The sequence below is a fragment of the Nannobrachium achirus genome, assembly GCF_963921795.1.
Source record: "Nannobrachium achirus genome assembly, chromosome: 11".
Taxonomy (NCBI): Eukaryota; Metazoa; Chordata; class Actinopteri; order Myctophiformes; family Myctophidae; genus Nannobrachium; species Nannobrachium achirus.
The window spans coordinates 63,136,832-63,149,458 of record NC_137820.1 but is presented as its reverse complement, the minus strand read 5'-3'; the positions used below and the strand labels follow the sequence as shown (position 1 = coordinate 63,149,458).

Here is a 12,627-nt window from a genome sequence, read left to right as displayed (position 1 = left end):
TGAGAAAAGAAGCAGACTTTTCTTAAAGGGATGGCAACTTGGTATAGCCTTTTTTTTCTTATCACACATGCAATGTGTGGGAATAGATACAGGTAAGTTAACTGGAGAAAAAACATCCCATTATCTTTACTCTTGCACCTAACTCAGGGGTTGGCAACCCAAAATGTTGAAAGAGCCATATTGGACCAAAAACACCCAAAACAAATCTGTCTGGAGCCGCAAAAAATTATAAAAGCCTTAAATATCGTCGTTGCTGGGTGGAAACCTTGTCTGTCCAAAACTTCGTTTTGTATTTATCATTTACAAAAATGAACTAAACTAGTGAAAACAGCCGATCTACAAGCACACAACGCCTCGCACCGCGAGGCGTTGTGTGCTTGTAGATCTGCTGTTTTCACTACTTTTGTGCGTCAGTCTTGTATGATGAAGCAGGGCTTTACTTTGCGAAAAAAAAAAAACATACAAATTTGAAACTTGGAGATAACAAGGTTTCTGCCCCAAAGTGACGATAAAAAAAATCTTTTTTCCATTTTCATACATCTCTGAGAAAGCTCCAGGGAGCCACTAGGGTGGCGCTAAAGAGCCGCATGCGGCTCTAGAGCCACGGGTTGCTGACCCCCGACCTAACTCATCGCTGACACGTGGCGTTGGTCAAGGCTGCATGTGATAGCTTCTTTTTGCTTGATGTAAATGTCACATCATCTAGAAATTGCATCCACACAATATTAAAAATGCTAAATCAAGTAAGAAAAAAGCAAATAAAATTCAAGATGTCACAGTATACCTTCATGAAACGGTGTCAGTCTGAAGCCTAATTTATACATTGTTGTATGACTGTGTTTCTCGCTGAAAAATAATGTTTAAATTAGCTGAGGACTCACAAGCAGCTTATCATTTCAGGCTGTGGCAGTCAAGTGATCCATGACTTGATTCTGTAGCTCGTCTCACATCTCCTCTACAAGACTGTTTCTTCTCCTGACCCTTTCCCACCACTTCACTGAGCACAACTTAAGGTTTTGCTAGCCCTTTCTTTTATTGCATCACAGGACAATTTTATGTATCAATTTCCCCATGTTTTTCAATGGCACAATGTTGCTATTTTGTAGAAAAGATTTTTTTTTTGGTGTTTTCCGTTTCATTGTCCTTTAGGCAGTTAGATTCTAAATAACTCAAGGGCCTACAAAATCTGACCAAAGCCCATTGTATAAAGCTAAGAAGCTTAGACGTCAGTCGATTAATGAGGCTGTTTTTCTTCATTCCTGACAAAGTGATTTATCAGATATAGACAGATTTCTTTTGAGAGATGCAAGTTGGTGATTGTGTTTAGGAAGACAGAACTACAAGTATTTCCCCCTTCCTCAACCATACTTAAGCCGAAGCCTAGAATTATCGAATGCTTTAACCAGTGAAAAATAGCAGACATACAAGCTCACAGCCGCACTTGTAGATCTGCTATTTTTGAAAAAGTTGTGAAAATGTGTGCAAATCTTTTAATGTATTTTCAAAGCGAACGTTTGTAACTCAAATGTTGCTTCTGGGTGGTCCCTGGAACTAAATATTTTGAGATGGGGGTCTGTGGCCAAATAAATATCATTTATGGGGTCCTTCACATGAAAAGGTTTGAGAACCACTGACATAGTAGTCTCTCAAAAACAAAGTTAAGTGAAAAAGACCTTTTCTTTGACGATGGCTGGCCAGATTGCTGACATAAAGAAGGATTCAAAAGACACTTATAGAATCAGGTCAAAATTCTAATGTTCATGATTTTTCAAAAATAGATCTACAAGCTCACAGCGCGGCACTCGGTGCCGCGCTGTGAGCTTGTATATCTGCTATTTTTCAATAGTTAAAGCATAAAATAATAATAATACACTATAATGTGTACCCGTTCTACTAAATGCTGTTGACACCCGAGCTCTCCAGAAAGGGTGGACATTTTGTTTCAGTCAAACGACAGACTCCCAAATGTGGCACAGTAATTATTCTTCAATTAATTGATTTGTCTTCTCTTCCGCCATAATTGTTGTGTGAATTCAAATCTAGGCTGGATCGAAATGGCTGCAAGGCGGAGGGAGACATTGTGACACAGTAATATTCTTTGACATTGTCAGAAACAAATGGGATAATACCTTAAAAAGGTGAATTCATACTTTTGGGCCACACTAGCATTATGTCTGCTCCAAAAGGTAGTTGTATTGTCTTCTAATGTCTTCAAACACTCATAGCTATGTACAACCTACAACAAAGGCAGGGTAGGTAGACCGTATCTAAACAGCAGGTAAAACCCAGTTTAAACTCATCTTTTAGTTTCAGCTCTTTCCTCAGAAAACAGCTCAGAATTCTGTTAAAATGCTCAAAAACTGTCCCAAGTTATGAGAGAATGTCTCCCAGCACTGGTCCCACGATTATTGAACTTCCTGAACGTCAGAAGTTTGTATCCACTCCACCGCTTTATTTACTCACACGGTCTCTCTCACTAAATCTCGCTCAAAAATGTCATTCCAATCTGAAAGAATGGAAGATAATTGGCAGACAAATCTGTTTCCTCGTTTCCAGTTTTGTTCGTCCACTCTCTGATTGATTAAAGACAGGCAGAGGACTGCTCCCTGCGTCATCTTAACTCTATGAATGTCCCACAACACAAACGCACATGTACAAACACGTGATTGTGTCTATGTCTGTGTTTGTAGGTAGGTATACAGTGCCTAAAGAGGTATACCATCCATGTAATCAGTCCAAGCTCTTCTACCCTTACTCTACCCTCAGAGAGCAACTCTGAGACACAGTCCAGGTCTCTGCTCAGATATTGACGTCCCGGACATCGGTGGGTGTGGTCGAGAGGTCAAGACCCTCCGCGTCTCCGATGCTCTTGGTCTCTGTGGTTACAGTGTGTGGCTGTTGCTGCGCTTGCCGAAGACTAGTTTCCAACAGCGACTCAATTTGTTCCTGACACGCCCTGAGACAATCCTAAAGACATGGAGAGACAAACAGACAGGCACTTAATTCAGATACCAAGTGGCTGTGGTCTTTGGTTTGGCTGAGTTGGGTTCTCATGCATGTGGGAAATATATTGGCCACACGGCCAAAAAAATAAATATGTTTTGGTATGCGGCCAGGTCTAGTAGGCATGGCTCAGGGAGGAGGACGCCCCTGCCATGCATAGTCCACTATGGGCATCCTAAGGGTGCGATAGGCCTAGTAGTGTGTGTGGGTGTGGGGGTGTGAAAGAGTGAGTGGAAATGTATTTGATCCATATGATGTAACACATATTTGTATTATTATTGTGTGATGTATGCTGTAGTAATAAAAATTGAAATCAAATCATATCAATCAGTTGTACTATACAGGAATAAAAAGCTTCAATTGCAAAAATCACACACATCCGAATTCCTCAAACACTGCCATGTATTTGATGAATATTCAGCAAACACTGAGGGGCCTTTTCCAAAGGGTTCTTTCTCCAGCCTATGCAATGTTTCTTGGTACCTTGGTTCGTTCTTGCAAACCGGCGTTTCCACCAGATTGAACCAGAGCCATTGTCCCCCAGTTCAGATGGTGGTTCACTGGAAAAAAACAAGGATTTTGTGGTTCCCGTTCCGAACCAACTTTTACGGTTTGGAACCAACTCGGTTCTCTGTGAAAAAGCTCACCTCTGGTTCATCTCATAGATGGGAGAAAGAACCAGAACCGGTTCTTTGCCGGTGGAAAAGGCCCCTGAGAGTAAAGAATGGATGGATGTATAAATCTACCTACCGGATCACTCCTGATGATCTGTGCCAGTCGCTCTGTTAGTTTCTGCGATGTCATGGTGTTGCCCACCATTCTAAGCTGTAAGCCCTCTACCGCAGCTGCCATACTGCCTGCTGCAACCATGGAGGGAGGGTTGGCTATGAATTTAACATCTGAGGAGAACAACCAGAGATATGGTTAATAAAGTGCTGTTTTAATAGAGAGTGAAAACAAGAACATAGTAAAAAAAAAGGATTAGTACAACAAACAAACAAAAAAGTACCTGTAGCACATAACGCCACAAACGTCTGCGCGTGCTTCCTCAGGATTGGTCTGTGCTCTTTCCTGATTTGCAGCTGGGACAGGAAGTGGTCGATGAAGTCAAGGGGCGTCACGGCAGCCAAGTCCCACTTCAGTTTACTCAAAACCATCAGTTCCATTTGCTGTGAAATGAAGAAGAGGGAGAGAGCAGGGACAGAACATGAAGGATAGAAAGCATTAGATGAAAGGAGAAGAGATCAAGTGGGAGGCATGTAGGGTGGGAGGTAAGGATAAAGGTATCAATGCCTTGCTTATTGGGTTGATGTATGTATTGCTTTGCTTGTTGTGGGTCGCTTTAGATTGGGAGCTTCTGCTAAATGCCTAAACTGGAGCCAGGAGGTATGCGGTCAGCCTGCCCTATAGGCTTGACTCAGGGACAAGGACGCCCCTGCCTTGCACAGTCCCATGAGAAGTCTGCCATCCATAAGATGAACGATACTCTCATGACTAATTGGAAATGACGCAAGTTCGGGGACTGATCAACCTGAGCTGGCCGCCTCCGGCGAGTTTGTATAGTGTATAATGGCCGAAACACCCTAAGACCTGGAGGAACACTACTGATGATGCGTCCTAAATTAAAACCTAACCCCAGCCCCCGCATCCATCATTCACCACCAAGATGACACACACACACACGCACGCACACACACACACACAGTCAGTGACCCACAGGCCCAAAAGCTCAAGGAGTAGGGACCGTGTCACAATATAGAGAGAGCTATTTGATTGAAACTTACTAAATGAAACTAAATGAATATACAGCACAAGCAGCATTCCCCTAATGTAAAAAAGAGAGGAAAAAACTAAATGCTGACATTGATGTGACTCCCTTCTAAATAATAGGACTTGTTGTCGCATTGGGTTCAGCCCTCTGTTCAACTCAGTGAGTTGAGAATGGAAACACTGCCCTCATGTGGATTCTTTCATATCACACTGTAACACTGTTACTGAACAAACACTCGGTGGGAATGATTCCTGTCACAATATAGAGCCGTTTAACACTGTTACTGAACAAACACTCTATAGCAAAGATTACTGTCACATATTTACCAGTGTGAGTGAAGACGTACAGACGACAGAGCCACTCTCCTGTCCTCTCCTCTCCTCTCGTGGTGTAAACACAGAGACAGAGAGGCACTTCCTGGTCGGGGGGGAATTCCTTGGCTACAGCGCCGTCTGTTGATGGGGACCTACAGATAGGTTCTGTCGGCTTGCAGTCTACTGCACTTCCAGGGGGTTGTGGGGGCTGGGCCGCCCAGCCTGGGCACGCTGTCCGGGGGGTAGACGCTGGGTAGACGCCGTGTCTGCCTGGAGGTTGGAAAGAGGGGAAAAGAAAAAAAAACAGCTGCTGGGCTGATGCATGCGTTCAATGCAATGTGAATGCATATGTGTAGAAAGAAAGACAGATAGATAAATCCAATGACAACAGCCAGAGTCTCATGACAGGAAGTCATTCACGAATGAACTAATTATCGATATAGGACTGTGCGACTGTCATAGGTATACAGTGTCATTGACAGTACAGTTCACTGGTACAAGCTCAACTAAAAGGTGATCCTAGAAAAGACTAAGTCAGGGGGAAACAATTTAAAAAATAAAACAATAAAAACAGCCGATCTACAAGGCTGCATGTGGGCTTGTGGATCAGCTGTTTTGGGTAAATGTGGGTTATTTATATCTAATGCAGTATTGATCCCTTTATCGAGTGATTGATTGAAGACTTTATGACAAGTTTCATGACAGTACAGTTCACTGGTACAAGTTACTATCGAAACCTCGACCAGCTGTCTGTCTGTCCGTCACACTTTTGCCCTGCTCATATCTCTGCAACCGCTGCCACGATCCGTGCCAAATTTGGCACACACTGTCCTTGCCCTCCACCCATCGATTCTCACCCATGGCCCTCCTCTTCTAGTGCCACCATGAGGCCGAGTCGCAGCACGCTTGTAGATCGGCTATTTTTGCTTCTTTTGATTTGGAATCCTAAATGTAACATTTTGATTTAATGTCAAATGCATTTAGTTACTCATGTTAACTTTATGAACTTAAATACGTTGGACAAAAAAGGAATACATTTTAATACTACTATACTAGGCTACTAATATAGACTGAAGTAAAGCGGGTTATGTTTGAATGTTTGGAATTGCAACATTTGACATTATTTATTTAATTAATTAATTAATTAATTAATTAATTGATTCATTTAATTAATTATTTCCCTGTCTGCACCAGGCCGAAAGGACACATTGGCCCCGGCATTGGCTGGGCTCACTGGTACAACTGACTTTCCCCCGACTGCGTACGGATTCTTTAATTAATTACTTAATTAATTAATTAATTAATTATGGCCCCGCCCCCTGCATTGGCTGGGCTCACTGGTACAACTAACTTTCCCCCGACGGCGTAGGCTACTGATTCTTTAATTAATTAATTAATTGTCTCCTCTTTCTTTCTTTCATTCATTCATTCATTCATTCATTCATTCATAAATAAATAAATAAATAAATAAATAATTAAATAGCGGGGATCCCCGAGGGTGTCATCGCGTGCGGGGGGGCGAGCCTGATTATTATGTAAATGAGGCTAGAAAAAAGTAGTGGTCTGCGTTAATTATGTTAATGAGGGGTCTGCGTTAATTATGTTAACTGTTCTGCTGCTGTTGACGGCGCTCACCGTCATTGAAAGGGTTAATACCATGGCGCCGTTGACGGTGAGGACTGTGAATCTTACTGTATATACAGTAAAGATATTATTACTTACTGTACGTCGCTCCGGTCCCGCCCGCATCGGCAATGTCCGCGATTTGTTTACAACGCACGTCGGGCGTGCACGCGAAGTTAACGTCCTCCATAGTAAATCCATTGAGAGGCCCATAAATAGACTTCCTTTTCTCCAAAAGGGACATTCTTATACAAAGGATGGTCTCCACTCTTCCATACTGTACACAAAAGGTGGGCGCAGCCATGTTCTCTTGTGGGCCCACACTGTCATGTGACTAGATGACGTAATCGTTGCCGTCAAGTGATAATCCAAAAAAACAAAAACAAACCCCTTCCGGCCCTTCAAAATAATAGCGGCGGCCTATGGAGGAAACGGCGTGGCACCGAGGCACCAAGCAACTTTCAGATTAAGAGGCACTAATTGTGTTAAGGGTGTGGTCTGCGTTAATTATGCTAATGAGGTTGGGGGCGTGGTCTGCATTAATTATGTTAATGAGGGGCGTGGTCTGCGTTAATTATGTTAATGAGCAAAAAAAAAGAAAAAAGGTGGTATGCGTTAAATATGTCAATGAGGGGTGTGGTCTGCGTTAATTATGCTAATGAGGTTGGGGGCATGGTCTGCATTAATTATGTTAATGAGGGGCGTGGTCTGCGTTAATTATGTTAATGAGCACAAAAAAAAAAAGGTCTGCGTTTATTATGTTAATGAGCTTGGGGGCATGGTTTGGAAATGCGTGTGGGCGTGGTGCGCATACATTATGCAAATGAGGGCGTTAAGGTAGGTTTCCCAGCGCGTAAAAAAAGCAGACGACCGTATGTAAATGAAGGGGAGGAGCTTAGTCGACTTAAAAAAATTGGGGGCGGTGCATGGTTTGGAAATGCGTGTGGGTGTGGTCCGCATAAATTATGCTAATGAGGCTGTTAAGTGGCGTTTCCCAGTGCGTAAAAAATGCAGGCGGCCGTATGTAAATGAAGGGGAGGAGCTTAGTCGACATATGCAAATTGGGGGCGGGGCGTGGTTTAGAAATGCGTGTGGGCGTGGTGCCATACATTATGCTCGCATACATTATGCTAATGAGGGCGTTAAGGTAGGTTTCCCAGCGCGTAAAAAAAGCAGACGACCGTATGTAAATGAAGGGGAGGAGCTTAGTCGACTTAAAAAAATTGGGGGCGTTGCATGGTTTGGAAATGCGTGTGGGTGTGGTCCGCATAAATTGTGCTAATGAGGCTGTTAAGTGGCGTTTCCCAGCGCGTAAAAAATGCAGGCGGCCGTATGTAAATGAAGGGGAGGAGCTTAGTCGACATATGCAAATTGGGGGCGGGGCGTGGTTTGGAAATGCGTGTGGGCGTGGTGCCATACATTATGCTCGCATACATTATGCTAATGAGGGCGTTAAGGTAGGTTTCCCAGCGCGTAAAAAAAGCAGACGACCGTATGTAAATGAAGGGGAGGAGCTTAGTCGACTTAAAAAAATTGGGGGCGTTGCATGGTTTGGAAATGCGTGTGGGTGTGGTCCGCATAAATTATGCTAATGAGGCTGTTAAGTGGCGTTTCCCAGCGCGTAAAAAATGCAGGCGGCCGTATGTAAATGAAGGGGAGGAGCTTAGTCGACATATGCAAATTGGGGGCGGGGCGTGGTTTGGAAATGCGTGTGGGCGTGGTGCCATACATTATGCTCGCATACATTATGCTAATGAGGGCGTTAAGGTAGGTTTCCCAGCGCGTAAAAAAAGCAGACGACCGTATGTAAATGAAGGGGAGGAGCTTAGTCGACTTAAAAAAATTGGGGGCGTTGCATGGTTTGGAAATGCGTGTGGGTGTGGTCCGCATAAATTGTGCTAATGAGGCTGTTAAGTGGCGTTTCCCAGCGCGTAAAAAATGCAGGCGGCCGTATGTAAATGAAGGGGAGGAGCTTAGTCGACATATGCAAATTGGGGGCGGGGCGTGGTTTGGAAATGCGTGTGGGCGTGGTGCCATACATTATGCTCGCATACATTATGCTAATGAGGGCGTTAAGGTAGGTTTCCCAGCGCGTAAAAAAAGCAGACGACCGTATGTAAATGAAGGGGAGGAGCTTAGTCGACTTAAAAAAATTGGGGGCGGTGCATGGTTTGGAAATGCGTGTGGGTGTGGTCCGCATAAATTATGCTAATGAGGCTGTTAAGTGGCGTTTCCCAGTGCGTAAAAAATGCAGGCGGCCGTATGTAAATGAAGGGGAGGAGCTTAGTCGACATATGCAAATTGGGGGCGGGGCGTGGTTTGGAAATGCGTGTGGGCGTGGTGCCATACATTATGCTCGCATACATTATGCTAATGAGGGCGTTAAGGTAGGTTTCCCAGCGCGTAAAAAAAGCAGACGACCGTATGTAAATGAAGGGGAGGAGCTTAGTCGACTTAAAAAAATTGGGGGCGTTGCATGGTTTGGAAATGCGTGTGGGTGTGGTCCGCATAAATTATGCTAATGAGGCTGTTAAGTGGCGTTTCCCAGCGCGTAAAAAATGCAGGCGGCCGTATGTAAATGAAGGGGAGGAGCTTAGTCGACATATGCAAATTGGGGGCGGGGCGTGGTTTGGAAATGCGTGTGGGCGTGGTGCCATACATTATGCTCGCATACATTATGCTAATGAGGGCGTTAAGGTAGGTTTCCCAGCGCGTAAAAAAAGCAGACGACCGTATGTAAATGAAGGGGAGGAGCTTAGTCGACTTAAAAAAATTGGGGGCGTTGCATGGTTTGGAAATGCGTGTGGGTGTGGTCCGCATAAATTGTGCTAATGAGGCTGTTAAGTGGCGTTTCCCAGCGCGTAAAAAATGCAGGCGGCCGTATGTAAATGAAGGGGAGGAGCTTAGTCGACATATGCAAATTGGGGGCGGGGCGTGGTTTGGAAATTCGTGTGGGCGTGGTGCCATACATTATGCTCGCATACATTATGCTAATGAGGGCGTTAAGGTAGGTTTCCCAGCGCGTAAAAAAAGCAGACGACCGTATGTAAATGAAGGGGAGGAGCTTAGTCGACTTAAAAAAATTGGGGGCGGTGCATGGTTTGGAAATGTATGCGGTGCATCTCGCTCTCGGAGCACTCGGTGCCGCGCCGTGAGCTTGTAGGTGTGCTATTTTTGGTTTATTTTTGTGGTTTCCTCCGCCACTGGTGTATGAATGTGTGGGTGAATGTAATGCACAATTTCTGTAAAGCGCTTTGGATAAAAGCGCTATATAAATGCACCATTTACCATTTACCATTTATCCATCAGCAAGGCAGCCATATCCTCGAGAGTCGAAGTGTTCCTTGCATCCATCCATGTTCCATTGGTTCTAGTCTTTCCTCAGGTTCCTTGGCTGTTGCAAGCAGGTAGCAAGACATGCACTAGAAAGGTGCCTTGTTGGTCTCAGCAGTTGTACTTCTCTGCTACCAATGCTGTGTCTTGTTCTGTCAAGGTCTTTGCCTCTCCAAAGTTTGTTAGATATTGTATTCGGTCAGAAGCCATAGCTGCATGCTTAGTCCCCACCTGGCCCATGCAGTATATGTCAGTATATGGGTGTTTAAATGAGCAAATAAGACTATTTACGAATAAAAGTAACAAATACAATTACACAACAAAATCAAATGAGGGTTAATGTGATATTAACAATATCACATTGTTCACCCTTCTATTTAATCATTTTGGGGATGATGATGATGTTGTCATCTGCCCATTTATCAATTTTGTAAAAATAAATTGGTTGAACAGAACTCATATTTTGGGACCATCGCTCCATTGTTCACAATGGTTTGTAATGCAGGCTTGTGCAGGCTGCTACCCCAGGAAGTCATGTGATCCAAGATGGCCGCGGTGTGAATATGGTCTATTGGGAAACAATGGTTTCGTATTATTCTCTGGAATTTTTCCATTTCCAACAGCATTTCTGAAAATGTCTCCAGTGTGCTGGTGTCGTCTAGTGGACAATTGGAGCATAACATTTCAATACACAACACATTTAAGATTTCAATGCACTTTATTGTGGTGTTGTTTACATTGCATTTTTGGATATATCTGTGCCTTTGGTCGGGTGTGATTCAATCCTTCTATCATAAAGGCTGTAACTAGTATACCACCAAATGATCACATAATTTGACCATAGATTATTTAACAGTGTTTTTCTTTTGTCAAAGTAATTTACAGAATATTGCATAATGTCCAATGAACGTAAAACACAGAGAGTTTTAATTAACCAGATGCAGCAGTGACTGGGTCCATGGTACGTGTTTCCAGTTTGTATATGGTCTGGTATCCATCGTCCCAGGCATACAGCTGCTTGTCTTTGGGGTGGTAGTGAAGGCTGCTGTGGCTGGTGTAGCGCTTAGGGAAGAACAGCACACTGCTCTCTTCACTGCAGGCAGATAGATTTAGTATATTAAAAGAAAGAAAGAAAGAAAGAAAGAAAGACAGAAAGAAAGAAAGAAAGAATTGTGAGATGGTTTTGTCACAGAGACATTTTGAGAAACACTTTGAGAAACACTGGCGCAGGGGAACTCGAGTGCACCCTGACATCTCAAACGAATTCCTCCTAAAACCTGGTGTTAGAAAAACCAAACACAGGATTTGTTTTCGTTTTTTTGGAATTCCTGTGTTTGCACTCATATTCTGCTAGTAGGGAAGAAGAAGAAGAGGAACAAAAAATGCACTTGAACCGTAACAACACCAACCCCTTCCTTCCTCTGTGTTTAACAATAATACATTTCAATTTATAATCTCAAAAAGAAACGCAAAATGCCTGGCCTGACACGCATAACCTCCTCACCCACTACACCTGTATCGGGTTCAGCTCTTATTACAACCACAAAACTAAATGTGTTCCTCGAGCTCGACGCCGAGTCGAGTTCAGTATATCCACATCATGTTCATGTTGTATTGTTTTTGAAATGTGAAAAGTAACTGTTAACTCAGGCAGACGTTCACATTTGGAAGGTGCAGGGTAAAAAAAAAGAAGACACGAATGAGTCTGAATCTGCTAGGGATAATACTTGGAAGTTTTATTTACCGACTTTTCCCTCTTTAACCGAGCTCTGTTACAGTTTAATCTTATTGAACGGAGCCCATGGTCTGAAATGCCCTGTATCCTAAAAACTACACTACAGCGTACGCAAGCGTGTCTCGTTGTGCTATACAAGAGAAGTGGACTATCTTGTTGTTTTCTTTATCCGTTAATTATCGTACGTGGCACAATATATTTGTATATACTCGAGGTTGCTAACCACTTAGCCATAAAGAAACGCTTTTTAGAGGTTGCATTTCCATAGTCAAGCCGAGCGCAGACCCTTTGGTCCACATCTGATGTTCTTGTGGTTCTCTCAAGAGTTCCGGAACCATGTTGGAATCTGATCTGTGTTAACTTTTATTAAGAATTACTGTAGCAACTAATGCACTTGGAATGGACAATGATGAAGGTTGAGACATGTTTAAATTCATGCTGAGTTAACTACAGGGTCCCCAGCTTCCTTTAGTCACTGACGCTAAACCAACGCAACACATCAGCTCACTCGCATATCTAAACTTCTCCCCAGGTGACTTGTCAAATGTATCTCTCCTTTTGCCGACAGTCTGAATATGTTGTCCGTGGTCCCCATTGCAGTGCATTGAAGAAGATGGGCCATTTTATGTTGCTCGCGGGAAGCACACTGTTGAATTAAAATTACATTGGGCGCAGGAATTGCACAGCAGCCCATTTTAGTTTTTTAGTGGTTTCAGGCAGCCAATCAGGATTTAGGTCATCTCTCATCTACCCTCTGTTGGGTCGCATTCAGGAACTTCAGACTAAGCAGAGCCTTAATTGGATAGTTTTGGTCAGGATGTGTGGACTGGAGCCATAGATTAATAATT

The 12,627-nt window shown here is 43.4% G+C and overlaps 1 protein-coding gene across 1 annotated transcript; it reads right to left on the bottom strand.

Annotated features, from left to right (window-relative positions):
• Nucleotides 1-2,799: 2,799 nt before the first annotated feature.
• On the bottom strand, nt 2,800-12,117 carry LOC308294523 (G1/S-specific cyclin-D1-like; the record flags this gene model as incomplete). The annotated part of the gene is made up of 8 exons (XM_080737256.1): nt 2,800-2,967; nt 3,754-3,902; nt 4,013-4,172; nt 5,087-5,156; nt 5,245-5,358; nt 10,666-10,702; nt 11,010-11,137; nt 12,065-12,117. The coding sequence occupies 8 exons, from the start codon at nt 12,115-12,117 to the stop codon at nt 2,800-2,802; spliced, it is 879 nt and encodes a 292-aa protein (XP_080593382.1).
• Nucleotides 12,118-12,627: the final 510 nt, after the last annotated feature.